Consider the following 17,666-nt stretch of genomic DNA (forward strand, 5'->3'; position numbering starts at 1 on the left):
AGCTGCTATCATCAGATTGCCACCATCTTGTATACTCTCAGCCACTTGCTGGCAGTGCTTTTGTTGTAGCTACATTGAATCGCAACACCTTGCCTTCGTTCCCTATTATTTGGATTGAAATACCAGGCAGTGAACATGGGCACATTGCTGCTTAGTGTGTTTAATTTTAATGATGCACCCAGGCATCTGGTTTTACATTATCCATTCTCAAATTAGTTGCAAGCGCTTCACAGGAGTCTTCTGGGGGTGAGTGAATGGGGGAATGCGTAGATAAAAATCTTGCACTTTAAAATGCTTTTTACTCCATCGGGTCTGTGCTTGCACCTTCACTTGTTTCACTTCTTATACTGTTTTCGATGTCTTTACCACAAAGTTTCATATCATCTTCATTGTCTTCTTAACTCTGGTGTGTCAGCTTGTGCCTTTCAGCATTATTTTTACATTTTGTATTGCATGGCTGTCAACTAGATGTTTAAAGCCACTTAGATTTTTTTTTTGTCAACCTTCTTCTTTTAATGATTTGTAGGTCCACATGCAGCAAGAAATCTGCCTAGCGACACTTCCACACCGTCCACTGTGTGATGTGTTCACACTGCTGGAAATCAATATGTGTAATGTTGGACTTGACCTTCCTGAAATATCAGCAGTCCGAACAGTACCTTTGCTGCAGGCGGGACGCATCTCTGGTTGTTGCTACTGGTTTGAGCAGGACAGTCCTGATGGGGTCACCGTAAGCAGCTATAGTGCGGAAGACACGTCTCTGCAAGCAGCTGTGGTGTTTAGCGGTGGTGTGCTTGGGTCTGCGGGAACTACAATCAGGGTTGGGACATCGTGTATTGACAGCAACATCAGCATATGGTTGGACAATGTGAGAGATGGAAAAGTACTGCAGTAAACATTTTGGAACAGTCTGTTCATGTTTGTTTGCGTTGTCACTTGTGGCTGTTGTTGAGAAAGATGGAGGGGAAAAAAAATCTTTTAATAGGGTAGAATTAAGGGTCATGTGTAGGAGCAAAGAAGCCTGTGAGTAAAAGAGATCCAGAACAAACAAAAGCCTCGTGCCTACGTTTTTAGGTTTCATGTTCAAAATGTTTTTTATATTACCCTCTCTCAGTTAAATGGTGGCTTAGTAGAGTAGAAGCTGTAGTGGTACTGTTGCGTGAACAAATGATGAGAGCAAACTTAATAGAATGCAACTTTCTTGCTTAACTTTTTAGGTCTGAAAAAAAGACAATTGGTAAGTATAGGAAGTCAACATGTAATTTTTGATATGCTGTAGACCATTAAAATGCCAAAGTGTTTCAGAACAGATCCGAGACAATTTGTTCAAACTGTTCACTCTTCTAAATTTTTTATACTCTCTAGACTCCTGCCTGTGTTAGTATGGTATTCACTGTGCCACAGGACTGCATTGTAGCATTAGTTTGGGCTGCTGTCGTAGTATTTCTGTAGAATATAAGTAATGCCACAGTGGTGACGTTGTGGACTTGCATTATAAAACACAGGCGGGTCATGACACTACAAACTACAAACATTATTCAAATGCTGTGCTTGAGTCAAGTGTATATGTGCAGTCTTGTCATAACGAAACTGTTTATAATGAAATAATGGATATTAAAAATTAAGAGCTCTCGTAGGTCTCTAATCCATGTAATTTATATTTCTTTTTTTGAAGTAAAATTTACCTACAAAGAGATATAATATGCCAAACTGTCAATTCCACACAGCGTGCATCGATTTGTAACGTTGCACAATACATCCATAGTCATTTGACGCAGCAAACCAAAATCGCCGTGCATAGCGCACTATGCTGAGCACCGCACTAGCATGAAAATGTTGCCTGCATCTAGCACAGCATTCATGGCGTGTTTCTCTGGATGATTCGTTGCCGCCGGCTTCGGCGTAACATAGTTCACTGAAACTCAGGTGCGGCCTGCTGCTCGAGAATCGGCAAAGCCATGGGAGTTTTCAGACCTCCTGTTCTACTCGCTGCCCGCTGCAAGTGCACTGGGCATCTTGGGTGCCATGCGCTGAATAGTTCTCATTTTCGTGTGCGTAGTTTCACAAGCCGAACATTAGTGCCAACGGTGGAAACGAAAGTGCACGACAATTTGCGGTGACCAGAAGGCGGCCATGATCAAAGCATTTGCATTGGGGGTGTAAATAGTGAATGACTATGGGCACTTTGTCTTCAACCCTTGGCCACAAAAAAGCAATCACTTATGTGGTCGCCCGAGGTGTAAAATGAACTAGAAGGGAGCTGAGATCCCTTTTCTTTGAAGCGTTTGAGAGCATGTTTCAAGTTTTTCGTAAGCGTTTTTTCTAGGTTACCCATTCTCCCCAAGACACTTCTGTCATGCGTGTTCATTTGTGTTGAAAATCAGACCAAAACGGGCGCTCATGATGGAGTCGCTGCTTCATGGCCTCTTTCACAGCGGCCTGTATCAGCTTGAGCCTAGAAAACCAGGCTAAGTATTCAGAAAACTACTTGACTACCTTCCCCGTTCTAAATCACTCTTCCTCCAGGACCCACTTTCTGGGTGCTAAAGCGAATGCGTGCACTTGTATTCCGCCGCGTCGAGAGAGCTCAGTGCACCTATTGAAGGACCCTTCAACACACATCAACGGCATACAAAAGAATAAAATAGGTTGTCCTCGCTCTACACGGTGGCTCAGAATCCCGTTACAAGGAAACAAAATTTGTGGCCCAGGTCACCGACGGCTGTAACATATTTCATAAACGTTTGGGAGGTGGCAGTTGTTTTTCTGGTGTTACTTTGAGGAACAATTGTTTCAGAAAATGAGTTATCTTGTTCAAAACGGTCCTGTGAAAACGTGTTTCGCGTAGCCATTTGAGCTTGTGCTAGGATTTTTCTTTTGCTCTAGGGAGCAGTAGCGGTGGAATGAAGGTGTCACATGGTTCACTTTTATCGCAGCAGAGCTACTCTTGGAATGGGCCCTCTCATGGTGTGTTGGTGGTGACTCTCTCGCTGTTTTTTTTTGCCTTGAAGGAGGTGGGCAAGAATTCTGGCAGTTTACACCCCCGGAGGTCGTCAATAAATAATTTATGCTTAGGTCAGGTATTATTCTTTCCTGGACGTAAGTGCAAACTCCTCTCCTGTAGAAGATTCGTGGTTCTGGTAGGCGTGAGCACGACAGAGGCCGAATCCATTTCAGAGATTTTCGCTGTACTCATGAACGAAGGAATGGCAGCTGTTGTTGTTGTTGTTAGCCTATCAAAAGATGGCACATACCCACACTGGGGGATCGGATAAGAATCGGGTGGATATTCACCTGTACTCGGGGTAGAAAAAAAGAAAAGCACGCGGGCACGCAACACCGGAGGATTCTTCCTCATGAACAGAAAAAGGATAAGAGTTTTGATTTCAAAACTAGTAATAATAATAGTAAAGAGGGATTTAAACAGAATTTTTAAGTCAAAATGTAATAGTGGCAGCTATAGAGGTGCACCGCAACCCATTCATCTTCTTCCACGAAAGAGCCCTCGCCAGCAGGTTAGCATGAAAGGGAGCCTGAAATGATTTCGATGGGCATATTATAGTGCAACAAATCTTTAAAGGTGATCTTTGTGGGTATTCGAGTCAAATTTGGAAGTTTTGCGTGAACCCTATAATTTAGAAACAGTTTTTAAAAACGCTGCACACAGTAGCTCGCAACCGATTAGAGCGACACACCTCACTGCGTGTCCCCTTCCTTGATGACGCCAGTGGGCAGACAGGGCGAGCTTGAAGGCTGGCTCTTCTGCCCTCTGCTGTCATCGGGCTTGGGGACGCGTGGTGATGTCTGTCGCCCTAATCGGCTGCGAGCTACTGTGCGTAGTGATTTCGAAATTTTTTTGCTTAATTATAGGGTGCACCCAGAGCTTTCAAATTTGACTCGCGTGCCCACAAAGACCACTTTACAGATCTGTTGCACTAGAATATGCCCATAGAAATCATTTCAGAGTCCCTTTAAATTACCAAGATAGGTTTTGAAACAAGCCTGTCTGTAGCTAACCTAGTGACTGCGGGGGTTTCCCTGAGGACATGCGATGCCAGATGTCAGCTACAAAATAAACGCGCGTGTCCAGCGTCCGGGCCATGGACACTGAAGAGACCCAGCGCTGCTCGCCGTGTCGGCGCCCCTGCAGCTAGCGCTTGAAGTAACTCGGCCAAGTTGGATTAGTTGGCCGAAACAGCAGAGTATCGCCTCTATAGTCGTTGCTTTTCAGTACAGCTGGATATACATTGCTTCTTGAAGCATCGCTGTCTGGATGAATTCGCATCTTCTGTGATGCTCTTTCATATCCTGGATGTACTGTGCTCTTCGCGTCTCTTTTTGAAGTATCTGCCAATTCCGAAACCTCGGTCGATTCTTTTTCTCTACACGTACCCACGTGGTCGTGGAGGAAGACGACGAAGAACCGGCCCTCGCGACGAGCTCGCGCTGCGCTTGCCCTCACGCTCAGAGAAGAAGGAGACGGGTGAGCTGCTGGCACGTACTTTCAACGCCATAGCGGAGCCACGTCCTCGTCAGTGTGGAACGGGCCCCCAAGCTCACTCCCGGTCCGCATATGCCTCTGAGGGGAAAGAGTGGCCCCGCGTACGCAAGCCTCAGCCTTCCCCTGTGGCCACTGGTCCTCCTGTGCGGCCTCCTCCTTGCCGGCGTCACCTGCCGACCGGAACAGAATCCTGGAGGCCGGCCGCGCAAGTTCATCAGCTACTATGGCCACAAGGAGGTGAGAAGCCATGAATGGTGGTGCAACATAAAATAAACTGTGGGGTTTAACGTCCCGAAACTGCACATATAGGCTAGGCTGTAAGGGACGTCGTAGTGCGGGCCACTGGATTAATTACCTCTGGGGTTCTTGAGCGTGCGTTGACATCGCACAGCATACGGGTGTGTTTGCACTTTGTGGCAAAAGCCGGCTGCCGTGGCCGGGACCGAACCAACGACCTTTGGATAAGCAGCCGAACACCAAAGTCATTAAACCGTCGCCATGGGTACGACGGCCAGAGCACGAAATAAGCTGAGGGAATTGCAGCGTTAGTCGCGCGTGTTTTCAGCTTGTCCGCTTTTTTCGTGCCGATCATGTTGCAACGAGAAATGGCTGACACTGTAAGCTTGCGATGCTTTTTTATTTTCTTTCGTGCTTTCGTGTTGATGGCGTATTATGAGGAAGAACGGAACTACAGGCTCCATTGCGAATCAAGATGTGAGCGCGAGCTTGTGTCCCAGGGCAGCGCGCACGTGCGAGCGCAAAAAGAAGACGATGAGAACGTACACGTAGCAGTGTTCATAAATCTTGTTCCAGTCTCCATCTTGTCTTTATTTGTCTACTCCGACCTCTTAAAAAAAATTGCTATACCGCCCGGCCGTTCGGGCGGAAGCGGCGCGAACAAGGCCGCGGGCAAGCGGCACAAGACAGAGCAGCGCTCTCGTGTTGTTTTCATCTTTCAGCGTGTTCCATCTCGTTTGCGCTTTGCAGTCGTAAGCGCTGACCTTGCAGATCCTGCGTAGCTTTTGGGACATCAACGGAGTGATAGTTGATTGGTTTCTTTCCTGTTAACACGTCTGAACGTAACTGAACGTAACCGCACAAAACTGGTTGCTGTGCACTCACTCGGACCGGATTGTTGCATAAGTGTGTAGATCCTGGTGTCATACTGGCTGTAAACGAGAAAGGTTTCTTGGGTCGGAGTCGCCGTTAAAGCCCGTCTGTATAGGAGCTGTATGCGCGCCATCGTCAGCGGATGGTCTATCACAACGTTAACTCGGGGGCTCGTGGACTCATACACTATCGGCGCACTCTAACGAGGTCAAAAGAAACTAGGATGTCAGTGTGTGTTAGACACGCACTCCTCGTGTGTACAATCTGCATGCAGCAAAAATTCACGGGATGCGGAGTTGACGAAAGAAATTATTTTGGTGCCGCCACGCGACCCGCCGCGGTGGCTGAGTAATTAAGGCGCTCGGCTACTGATCCGGAGTTCCCGCGTTCGAACCCGACCGCGGCGGCTGCGTTCTTATGGAGGCAAAACGCTAAGGCGCCCGTGTGCAGTGCGATGTCATGCAGTGCACATTAAAGATCCCCAGGTGGCTGAAGTTATTACGGAGCCCTCCACTACGGCACCTCTCTCTTCCTTTCTTCTTTCACTCCCTCCTTTATCCCTTCCCTTACGGTGCGGTTCAGGTGTCCAACGACAAATGAGACAGATATTGCGCCATTTCCTTTCCACAAAAACCAATTATTATTAATTATTATGCCGCCACGCGAGCCAATCGGCTGGAATGCCTGCATCTGTGACGCGGCGTGCATGCTACGTCCAGTGGTGCGAATACAGGCGTCTGGATCGCAAGGAATCGCTGCAGTAAATTTATTAAGGGTGCTTGCTGTCTGAACGTTGATTTCTCGCGTCTCTGTTTGAATACACCGGCGTATACGCGAGGACACGCACCCCCATGTTGCACTAAATGTGATTAAGAGTATGCACAATTTTGACAAAGATTGCTGCTAGTTTGGCACATTAAGAAAGACGCGGAGCTAAAGCGACAACCTTAATTTTATCTAGTCGCGAAACGCGCATTGGAAAAGTTCACCAGATGATTCTGACTATCGAAGAAGACGTTAATTCCTCCTACTCGCTGACGTTGCTCGCTGAATGAAGTTTCGTTTAGTATCTTTAGGGGAATTGAAGGCGGAGTGCAGTTGAAATAAGGAGTAATTACTGATTATCATGCACCCTAGCGCAGACATATACAGGTACAAAATTTTGTGGCTGAAAAGCAGTTTGCCTTATACATGCTCCTGATTCGGTGCGAATGAGTCCCTTATTTCAATTCTGCTCCACCTTGGGGATTCCCCTAAGCACATTGTATTACAACTCGATTCCCGCTTCGAGTTGGTGAATTCAGGCTCATCTTGCAATCTGCTAGGCGTCGTGGTTGGCCTATAGTTGGTATAGAGCGATTGGCCAGGACAGACAGTTGTTCGGGGTCCGATCCCCGCACCAGGACAAAAGTTTGAACTGCGAAGTTTCTTTGAAGGTTGTACCTCTTTCTTCCGTAGCCAAGTTATGGCTGCGCTCGGGTGGATGCTAATGAATGAGCGTTCGCCCATGAGCGAGGCTGCAATCGATCACCATGTTCGGCACGTGGCGTTCGCAGGTTCAAGAGGGAGAAAGTTTCATCATCTACTGCTTCGCCGATAGAAGAACCAAGATCTCTTGGACCAAGGACGGCTTGCCGCTGCGCTACTTGTCCCCTTGGCAGAGCTACTACGTGTGGGAATACAACGCCGATGAGCTCAGGGTGTCCCGGCTCGAGGTGGACGCAGCCGACGTCGATTTCTCGGGCGGCTACAGCTGCTCGCGCGAGTCGCCCGCCAAGCACTTCGTCCGGGTCACGGCCCTGTGGCACCCGGCCGTGGCGCAGCCTGCCTGTCATGTGCTTGTGAGTCGCCGCCACAGCTGAGCGGTCGCCGTCCGGACAAGAACAAAAGAAGATATATGAAGCCTCCTGTAGCAAGGCGAACTTTCAGCGAAGATAAAGCGTTTATTGATATCTCCGTTACTGCTTTTTTTATCGTTTGACAATAGCACCGCGCTCCTCTTGGTAGCAGTTTGCTGGAGCGAACGCGTGAACCGACGAAAATACGAGTAAAATATTGCAGGAAAGAATGAAACGAAGTATTAAGAGGTAATAACAGTCATTTGTGGCCAGTGATGAACATCGTCTGCTACTCCGGCGAAAGATCTGTGCGAAAGCTTCCTTATCGTGGTCTGAGCTGCAAGGAGCGCATGATTCGCAAGCTGCTATGTGGAATTTTAACGTGATAACGTTAAAGGCCCCGTTAGCCAGATAATCCGGCGTCGGCGGCGTTGTGGCCGAAAAATCACGAGTGTGACTCTGGAAGGGGGTGCCCAGAGAGCAATCTAGGAGGCGGGTGGGCCACCTATGGGCCACGTGACCTTGCGGCGTCATCGCAGCCTGCCCACCGGATTGTGAGAAAACTGCCCCCAGTTGCAGGTGGCAGTTAATTATTTGTCGCTCTGGAAGAGCAACCTGGGTCGCACAAGGCCCACCGCTGGTAGCACCTGCTATCGCAGGGCAGTGGCGCATCGCACGCTATCGCGCCATATCCTTCAGGCGGAGCTTAAATGTCTCCTCCAATTTCTTTCCGGTGTAAAGTACACCTCAGACTGTTGACTAAAAAGCAAAGAAGAAAAGAACTTAAGCTCAGGCCCCAATTCAGGGCGGCGGTTGTAGGAATCCAGGATGGAGGTATGCCGCCCGGGATTCCAAACTCCAAAGCCAGATGCACTAAGTGCGCCGTAGGCAGCACTGCTAGTATATATAGGCAGCACTACTAGTAGTATAAGCAGCACTGCTAGTAGTTTCACTTAACAGGTCTATAGGGCCGCGCGAAAATCGCCTAGCCACCTGTTGTAATCGCCGAATCAGGTCCCAAGTAATATCAGCTTTAGGCACAGACATTGTTGAGGCAAAGCTACATTTTCATGCGTCCCTACGCCGTCTTGGCAACGTGAACAGAGCGAAGGAAAAGGCATCGCGTTTGTTTGAAAATATTCCGTACCAAGGCTGACATGACTTCCTGTGTAGGTTAAACATGTAATGCAAATATGGACAGAATATTAAACTTCGCACGCCTTTACGTATCGATAAATCGCACGTACTGCCTTTTTCACTTAGTGTTTTGCATTCTGGTATCGGTTGCGAACAAGCACTGCATAAAATCGACGCCGATACCAAAATACTCGCCGCCATGTTGTCATATAACACACTCTACTGGCGAAATGAAGTACAGAAAGCTGCGCTTGGCTGCACAGGTTCCGCAGGAAACGCTCCGTCTGCACTGCCCTGTCTCCGCTCCGGAAGGGGAGAGTGTGACCTGGTTCAAGGGCGGCGAGGAACTATTCCCCGACGACGACCGGTTCGTGGCCGCCGGTAGAACCCTGGAGATCCGCACGGCCAACGATGAGGATGCCGGCGCGTACGGCTGTTCTACTCGGGGCTCGAACGACTCGTCGGTGGCGCACGTCCTGCAGCTGGTCACGCCCGTGCGCCTAGAGCCGCCACAGAGCACCGTGGCCGCTCCGCTCGGGGCGCGCGTGCAGCTGGAGTGCCACGCATACGCCCGCCCGGTCCCGCACGTCAGCTGGCTTTTCGGCGACCGGAGCCGCGTGTCCAGCCCACTGCTGAGCGTCGACAACGCATCGGCCGCGCACTCGGGCTCGTACAAGTGCTCGGCGTGGCACGAGCGCTGCCCGCGGCTCGTCGCCGAGAGTGACGTCACGCTGAACGTGTTCGAGTCGACGATCCGCACCAACGAGGGGTTCCCGGGTTCCGGCATCACGCTGACGCCGGGCGCCGACGCCCTGCGCCTCAAGTGCGACTACCCGGCCGACCGCACGGCGAAGATCGTCTGGCTGAAGGAGAACGCCACCCTGCCATCGTCCGGCGGCAAGTACGCCCTGGACGAGAAAGACCAGTCGCTGGTGATCAACAAGCCGGAGCGGAGCGACGTCGGCAACTACAGCTGCGTCGCGCTCGGTCGCGTCTTCAACGAGACGGCGCTGATCGTGGTCGGGCTGAAAGTGGCCATCCGCACCAGCCACTCGAAGCCCTTCAAGGAGGGCCAAGACGGCTTCATGTCGTGCATGGTCAACGAATATCCCAAGCCGACCATCCGCTGGTACAGGAACGGCCACCTGCTCAGCGCCTACCGAAACTCCAAGTTCAAGTATGGCGGCAAGCTGAGCGACGAATACGAGACCCTCGTCGTTCGGCGACTGGACAAGCGGGACGAAGCTCTGTTCACGTGCCTCGTGGACAACGGCCACAGCCAGGACCGAGCGAGCTTCTATCTCAGAGTGACTATTCCACCGTCACCCCTCACGCCTTTCTACTTTATCTGTGCCGAAGTTGTTATTATGACGGGCATCGCCTACATATTCGATAGACGCATACGCGGCGCGTGGATAGCGGCCCAAGAGAAGCCTCCAGAGAAGCGGGAGCGCAGAAGCCCCAAGAAGAAGAAGAAGAAGAAGAGCTTTACCGATTCTGATATTTTTAGGTTTATACAGTGCGTAGAGTCTTCGGGCGACCTGGTTTTGGATGATCTGGATGTGCCTTCTGAAAAACCCCAGTCTAAGGACTTAGATACCGCCGTCGAAGGAAAAGCGCCAATGCTCGCACTTATTGCGAGCGGTAAGCCAGACACAGCCATAGAGCCCCACGTAGGATTTAAACCATCGGAGAAGACAGATGAAAATACGAGTTCACGAAAGAAAAAACGGCGAAAAAAGAAAGGCATTGGAGAGGATACACAGGAGGAACGTTCGCAACTTGCGCCAAGTGGTCCAGCGAGCTTCCCTGCTGAAGAGGAGATTATTAAGGAGACCTCTCCGAAACCGGAAAAAGAACTGGCTATAGACGGGCCTGCGCCTTCGCGCAAGAAACAGCGTCGGCGTGTTCCGGGCAAGTCCGATACATCGAAGGGGACACCATCTACGACTCCGCTGGAAAAGGAGGCAGCGGAGCAAGTCGGAGAAGAGCCCATCGTGGAATTGCCACTTCTTCCTGAGGAAGGCAAGAAGCCGAAGGCGCGGGGAGCCGCCGAAGAACCGCCTGCCGAGCTTGACTCTTCGCGGAAAAAAGCCAAGGTGAAACAAACTTCGAAAGAACCGTTCACGTTGAGCCCAGCGCAAAAGGCGGAGGACATTGTAGATCGAGCAACACTGGAAGGGGCGGAAGGCTCCGTGCCTCCGACAACCTTTTCCGTACAGCCAAAGAAAGCCGGCAAGAAAAAGCCCCCCAAGCCACTACTGCACACGGAAAGACGCGAAATGTTCGATGGCATGCAGCATCGAAAAGATTCAGTGACGACCATGATCGGCGACGAGGAGCGTCCCCAGGTAGTGCACGACACCCAGATGGAGAAAGAGGGAGGCTCTTGCGATGCGACCGGAAGTTTCCTGTTAGAAGAGGAACAGTTTGGCTGGCCTTCTGTCGAGCATAAATTCGTGGAAAGCAACGAGCCGAAACCTACCTTTCGAACCGGTGAAACGCCTCAAGTTGGCCACGGCTTCGTAGAGAATACCATGGAAGAAGGCCGCACTTTGGGCAGTGCCAAACAACGAAAAGGCAAGAAGCGGGGACGTGCGTCTGAAGATAAAACCGCCGATTCTCCTGGGTCTCCAGAAAAAGCTGAGTTTTTCTTTGGAGCTCACTCGACTCCGACAAAAAATGTGCAAGTTTTTTCTGCGCCCTCTGCCAAGGATAGTCAAGACGTGAAAAGCGCGAATGTGGATGAACGTCGGATGATTGCAGAAAAGAAATCGACTGAAATTTTGAAGCACGGAGATTTTTCTACGCACGATGAAAAGGGCGAGTTGCCGATTATAGAAGCATATCGATGTCCTCCAGTCCCCGTAATGGTACCGCAGCCACCAACCTTAGAAGCAGAATCTCCTATGGACTCAAAACGAATCGGATTCATTCAACCCCCGGAAGAAAAACGTGTTCACACAATGCCAGAATCGAGCCCAGTTGTCTTTAAATCGGATGAAATTGCCAGAGCAGATGCAATCCGCTTCAATCAACCCTTGGAAGAGAAACAGCTTAGAATACCGGAACTTGAACCAGCTTCCTTTAAGCCCGGTAAAACGCCTAACGAAATTAAGACAGTGCCTCTCGAACCACCAGCGTCAGTTAAGGTGCTATTTCCGGAACCGACAACAGATAGTCCTCCTCTCAAGCCGGCTTCTAAGAAGTACGGTACTAGTGTTGAAAGCGACAGTCACCCAGGCTATGAAAGTCCGTCACCCATACCGTCGCCTGAAGAAGTCTTCGTCCAGAGCAGGAGACTGAGCCGCATTCATCCGGTTGTCACGAAGATGCCCTTTCCTCGAACACAAAAGAGCAACGAACTGCACGAACGTGGCGCTGAAGGTGAGCTTGATGAACCAAAGGAAGCTTGGCCTGTTGCTTCCGGCGGCAAAAACGATAAGTTAGAAGAGTATACCGGTTACCCAACACTACCTCTCAAAGAATCTTACATGGGGTCGCTTGCATATAACGAAGGGTCTGATAGGCTGGAAGCAGTTCAAGCAGACCAGAAAGGGTGTGAACCTAAAGAGGCCGTTGTAACGCCGCTGTTCCCAACTGAACGCGTTGTGAAGGTTGCGGAACGTGAACTTCCTGAAGAATCGAGGACACAGCCTCCTAGCCTGCCGGATACGGCAGTGAAGGTCACCAAAGACACCCGCCTATCCGACAGCGGCAAAGATACTGATCCATCGAGGCTGATCGTCTCAGTAGAACAGTTAGAATCCTCTCCTGGACCACTCGCACATTTCAAAGAAGGTGGTGGTGTTACGACAAAGCCGGTACAGCATCCGGTGGCTTTGGACACATCACCGCAGAAGGCCGCCGCTCGCGCGAAGGATGGAAGAATAGACCTCAAGAAGGATCATCAGTCTGAGCGCAAGTTGGTCGAGCGCCCAAAGAGTGGGTACGCCGTCGACAAACGCTTCGAAGGCAATATTGATCCTTTCGAGCATCCCGCGGAAACATCACCAGAAGGCGCTTACGGACAGCGCGGAGTCTCACCGCCTAAAAGCGAATCCGACCAGCGAGCAACGACAACGACGGGGTCAACAGGCCATTCCAGCCCACGTGAGGACATACTCAAGCAAGCGTATGGCGCCATTGGCCAACAACAAGCCAAAAAAACAAAGCCATTGGCCAAACAAACAGCTCCATTGGCGCCACAGGAACCGGGCTCACGTGCAAAAACTGAACGGAAGGTCCAGCCAATGAAAGGCCGAGCGCCAGAAAGGAGTCCGGCGGAGTACGCCCCATCGGAGATAATCGCACCGACAACGCCGCAGAAAGTTACTTCAAGAAGGACCAGCGAACAGGGATTAGAGACTATGGGGATCAGAACGCCTGAAAACATGGGACAACTGGTTGAAACAATAGAAGGCGCCCCGTCGAGCAGAGGTGCTTTTGACGCTGCAGTGCCAGAAGGAAGAAGGTCTGTGGCGGAACAAGACACCTCCTCGCATAGGACCACCGAGCCAAAAGGAACGGTGGAAAGTAGAGTGGTCGAAAATGTTGATGCGTTAGTTGGGATACCACAGCGCACAATTTCAGATAGCTCATTAGTAGAGAGCACCGCCGCCGAAAGTACAGTGCTGGATAGCGATACGTCAGTGACGGAGGAGCACAAAGCCGGTGAACAGGAAGGCGAGCCATTGAGGAGCGGGATAGAGAAAATGGGCCCGCTCGTTGCAATTCAAGAGCGCGGACCTTCCCAGACCATGTCGCCTCACTTCGCGATGGCAGAAGACGCGGCTTCGGGAGCACAGAAGAGATCAAAAGTAGGGCAGCCGCATGTCACGGAGGAGACCTCAGCGACCGAGAGCACGGCACATCAGGCCACTACATTAGCGAGTACTACGACAGAGAGCATCGCATCCGGAAGTGACGACAGGCGCTTGGTGGAGCGACTACCACATCCGGTCGTGACAAGGGACAGCCCATCGGGAGAGGGTAGCTTTGCAGACGACGACTTCGACACTATGGAGGAGCAGATCACGCTCTACGAGGGCCTCCACGTCCCCGACTACACGCACACGCCGTCTTCGGAGGCCGAATACGAGCCTCCGCAGCCAAGCGAGCTGTTCAGCACTACTGCGTCCCCGGATTCGGACTGGACGCAAGAGCCGGATCAGTACTACTTCCTCTGCCTCCCTCCTTTCGAGTTCGCCATACCGCGCACGGAAATAGACGGGCCTGAGCGAGTCCCCGACACTGTTGCCAAGCGATCGAAGAGCAGCAAGCGGAGGCGTAGTTCCTCGAGAAGGCGGAAGCAGCGCCGCAGTCAGCACCATAGTAAGCACGGGGCCGAGAATCCTTCTGGGGCGGCAACGCCCGCTTCGGAGGGATCGTCGCCAGGAACCAGCGCTAGGCAGCCAGACTCTGGCCAACCACGTGCTGACGCTCCCCAGCCTTCAACTAGCCGCGATGAGGGTCGTCAGCAAGATCGTGGAAGGCCACCGCAGGTTAGGGACGTAAAAGGGAAAAAGTCCAAATCGCGAAAGGAGAAGCGCAAGTGAATATTATCTCCACATATCTGTTGAATCCGCCCCCCCCCCCCCCTCTCCCCCCATCCTGCTCTCGTTCTTTTCCGTCTCTAGCTTCCTTTTTTTGTTTTGTTTTTGCAAATAAATATTGCTGCCTCTTCCGTAGCCGAAAACAGAGTTCAGCTTGAAACTTCTTTTCCGCAGTGCTCATTTGCTGCGTGCGTTGTGTCCTTAAGGACCGCTGGTCTTGATGGGTGACTGAGTGGATTCCAAGAGGAGGCAAGCGTAGCAGGGGGCAGCAGAAAGTTACGTGGGCGGATGAGATCAAGAAGTTCGCGGACATACAGTGGGCGCAGCTGGAGAAGGACAGGGTTAATTGGAGATACATGGAAGAGGCCTTTACCCTGCAGTGGGCGTAGTCAGGCTGATGATCCTTTTGACAGCCGGCTATGCATGAAAACTAATATCAAAACACTTGTTTGAATCCTGGCATGCTTGCTTACTATGAACTGCCCGTTAAAGGGAGCTTGCTAGGCGAGAATGAGTGCTGACAGAAATGACGGCTCAAGTCTTTCCAGCGCTTTGGTCTCAAACCCAGAAGCCTATACTGTCGGATTTTATTCCTTTGCTTTGCTAATGCTATTCGTAGAAGCGAGAAATCTAGCCCAGTGAAAAGTGCTTGCTCCGCTAAGGCACGCTGATAATCTGCCCAGCCCGAGTAAAGCCAAGCACTCCAGGAAGGAGGGGAGGTTAAGGGAAGTAAGGAGAGGTAATGGCAGTGTGAACACTGAAGCGCTGGCAGACGACGGACGAAGGGAGGACGAGACACACAGTGTGCAATGTCACAATGTCACAACCAACTCGCCCAGCAACACACCGTGCTCAAGTAATGGCAGTGTTACATGAGCACAGAATGTGCTTTGTGTTTGCCCTGATCTCTGGACAGTTGGGACAGTGAGCTGTCACGCCACCCGAAGTCGTACAGCATTAGTGGGGTGAGGAGAGCGTTAATCTGAACTTTGCGAATGGCTTTGTGAGGTTGGGGTGAAATGTGATTTTCCCCGGTATTCTGGTAGTGTTCAGCTATATGCTCTTTTTTTGTCTTCGGCTGACGTTGGATTTGACCAGGGTTACGAAGGCGCCCGGATGTTGATTTCACGGGCCCGTTGATGAACTAACTCATTTCCCTCGATCCCAGCATGGCCAGGTATCCAACGCAGAGTGTGATGTTCAGATTGCTGTTGTAGGATTCTACTTGAACGTCATGTAGGTGAGTTTCCAGTAGTCTGCATTGTGTATGGCGAATGGCTTTGCTGGAGTCTGTATAGATGTTCATGTTACTGACGTTGTGTTTAGTGAGTAGAAATGCTTCCTGACTGGCATATACTATAGCGTGAGTTTCTAGAGCGGTTATTTTGGGAGGGTTGTAAAATGGCCCCACTGTGTGAGTGACTGCTGCTGTCTGTCCGGGTGCATATACTGCATACGCATTTGACTCCATATTAGACCGTGTCGCGCCCTCATATATTGTTATACATGTCCTGTCTCTGCGGCAATTGTTTGCATGTGTTTGACGTCGACCGTCATGGAGGTGTGGCGTCATATCTTTTGATATGATTGGAAATGCGATTATGTGTGATAGCTGATGTTATTGGCTAACTAGTGTCAGGTTTATGGGGGCGATGCCTGCTTGTTTCAGGATCTAGCATGCCCGCTAGCTGACCGCCGGAAGTCGGGTTGACTTGCATAACTATTCGGAGAATCGCGTCATCCCACTCTGCACCTTAAAATCTCCGCGCTTCAAGAAGCTGCGCATGCGCGGAAAGACAAAGAAAAGATCTCCGGAATGTGTTTGCTCTTTCCACTACCGTCGCAGCTGTGTAATCACGGGTTATTTGTCGAGAACTCAATATACTGGGCCAGTTTATCCCAAGAGAGAGCGGCGACCCTACCACACTTAACAAGCTTACCACTTTCATCGCGCAAATCACTATAGGACACTAAGCCGCGTTCGAAATAATCACCACGTACTCAAGGAGGAAGACACAGTTCGCCTATCACAAGCCTTCATAATATCGAGGATCACGTACGGCAGTGCACGTCTCCGACTCAAAGCAGAGACCGAAAAACTCGAACTCATCCGCACTGCCTATACAAGACGGCCCTCGGCCTCTCAAAATCATCTACAGCCCGCCTACTGGCCTTGGGCGAACACAAGACCCTCGGCGAAATCTGGGAGGTACAGAGGCTCTCGTAACTGAACCCTCTAGCATCTACACAAGCAGGTTGGGCCCTTCTGGACAACTTGGACTTCACCCTGCCTCACATGATCGATCAAGAAGAAGAGCTCCAACTACCAATGCGCCAGGCTGTCAAAGTTTATTCAACACCCGCCGTATAATGCGGGTATAAGGAGCCACGCATCCAAGAGCATGGGCAAAAAATCAGACAACCGCCCAGACACGCTTTATGTGGACGGCCAGCCCATTCTGAGGAAGAATGACTACATATAACTGTTCGAATGGCAAAGGCAAACTGATCAACTGCGCATCAGCACGCACGTTTAGTGGGGGAAGAAAATGCCCAGTAACTTTTCTCACTTTCGGTACTCCAGGGTACTCCGGCTCAATAGCCGAGCGTCCTAACCATTGAGCCACTACGACGAGTGCACGTTAAACATTCCCAGGTGGTCGAAATGGTTCTGAAATTTCCACTTCGGCACCTCTTTCTCTCATTTCACTCCCACCTTCCTCCCTTCTTTCACGGCGCGGTTGAAGTGTCCAGCGAGAAGTGAAACAGTTACTGCGCCTTTCCTTTCCTAATAACCAATCTTTTTGCCGCTTGAGGGTAAGGCGTGCCGTTGACTCCGACTTCGCCAGGTATGCCAAGGCCACGCAAGGTTCGCACGCCGTCCGAGGACAGCCATTGGCGACCTGGACGCGCTTAGCACAGCAGGCGAAGTGACGTGGCGGCACGGAAACGAAGGCGGACGCAGGACTTCCGCTATCGCGCACGGGAACCAACGAGTATACGACAAACGCGGAATGACCCCGAGGTCCGCGACATCATGCGTGAAGAGGATGTCTGTGCCGTCTATAGACCCCGACCTTTGCCGTATTATGTGGGGCAATTCGGCCGCCCTCGTAATCGCCCAGCATCATTTCTCAAATGCTTGTCGGCAAACCGCCTGAAATGAAATCGGTTTTTGGGGAAAGGAAATGGCGCAGTATCAGTCTCACATCTCGTTGGGAACCGCGCCGTAAGGGAAGGGATAAAGGAGGGACTGATGGAATACAGGGATAAAGAAGTGCGGTAGTGGAGGGCTCCGGGATAATTTCGACCACCTGGGTATCTTTAACGTGCACTGACATCGCACAGCACACGGGCGCCTTTGCGTTTCGCCTCCATGGAAACGTGGCCGCCGCGGTCCGGTTCGAACCCGGGTACTCCTGATCGGTAGCCGAGCGCCCTAACCACTGAGCCACCGCGGCCGGTGCAAACCGCCTCCCAAAAGCACAAAAGTACATCTCATCCGTTTCTTTCAAAAATGCTTTT

The 17,666-nt window shown here is 51.0% G+C and overlaps 3 protein-coding genes across 5 annotated transcripts in view; all 3 read left to right on the forward strand.

The window, feature by feature from the left end:
* LOC144129004 (protein arginine N-methyltransferase 9-like) overlaps positions 1-911 on the forward strand; it is a 118,788-nt gene extending 117,877 nt beyond the window's left edge. For all 3 annotated transcript variants that reach the window (XM_077662866.1, XM_077662867.1, XM_077662865.1), the window contains exon 11: positions 527-911. In XM_077662866.1, coding sequence (XP_077518992.1) covers positions 527-895 — 369 coding nt within the window. In that variant the 3' untranslated portion in view covers positions 896-911. The remainder of the gene's footprint in view (positions 1-526) is intronic.
* A 3,203-nt stretch (positions 912-4,114) lies between these two features.
* Positions 4,115-7,544, forward strand: LOC144127500 (uncharacterized). The gene is made up of 2 exons (XM_077660492.1): positions 4,115-4,738; positions 7,168-7,544. Exons 1-2 carry the CDS (start codon positions 4,574-4,576, stop codon positions 7,471-7,473), a joined length of 471 nt encoding a protein of 156 aa, XP_077516618.1. The 5' UTR covers positions 4,115-4,573; the 3' UTR covers positions 7,474-7,544.
* A 1,272-nt stretch (positions 7,545-8,816) lies between these two features.
* On the forward strand, positions 8,817-14,169 carry LOC144129958 (uncharacterized). The gene has a single exon (XM_077664012.1). It carries the CDS (start codon positions 8,817-8,819, stop codon positions 14,142-14,144), a length of 5,328 nt encoding a protein of 1,775 aa, XP_077520138.1. The 3' UTR covers positions 14,145-14,169.
* Positions 14,170-17,666: the final 3,497 nt, after the last annotated feature.

The sequence above is a fragment of the Amblyomma americanum genome, chromosome 4 (assembly GCF_052857255.1).
Source record: "Amblyomma americanum isolate KBUSLIRL-KWMA chromosome 4, ASM5285725v1, whole genome shotgun sequence".
NCBI lineage: Eukaryota > Metazoa > Arthropoda > Arachnida > Ixodida > Ixodidae > Amblyomma > Amblyomma americanum.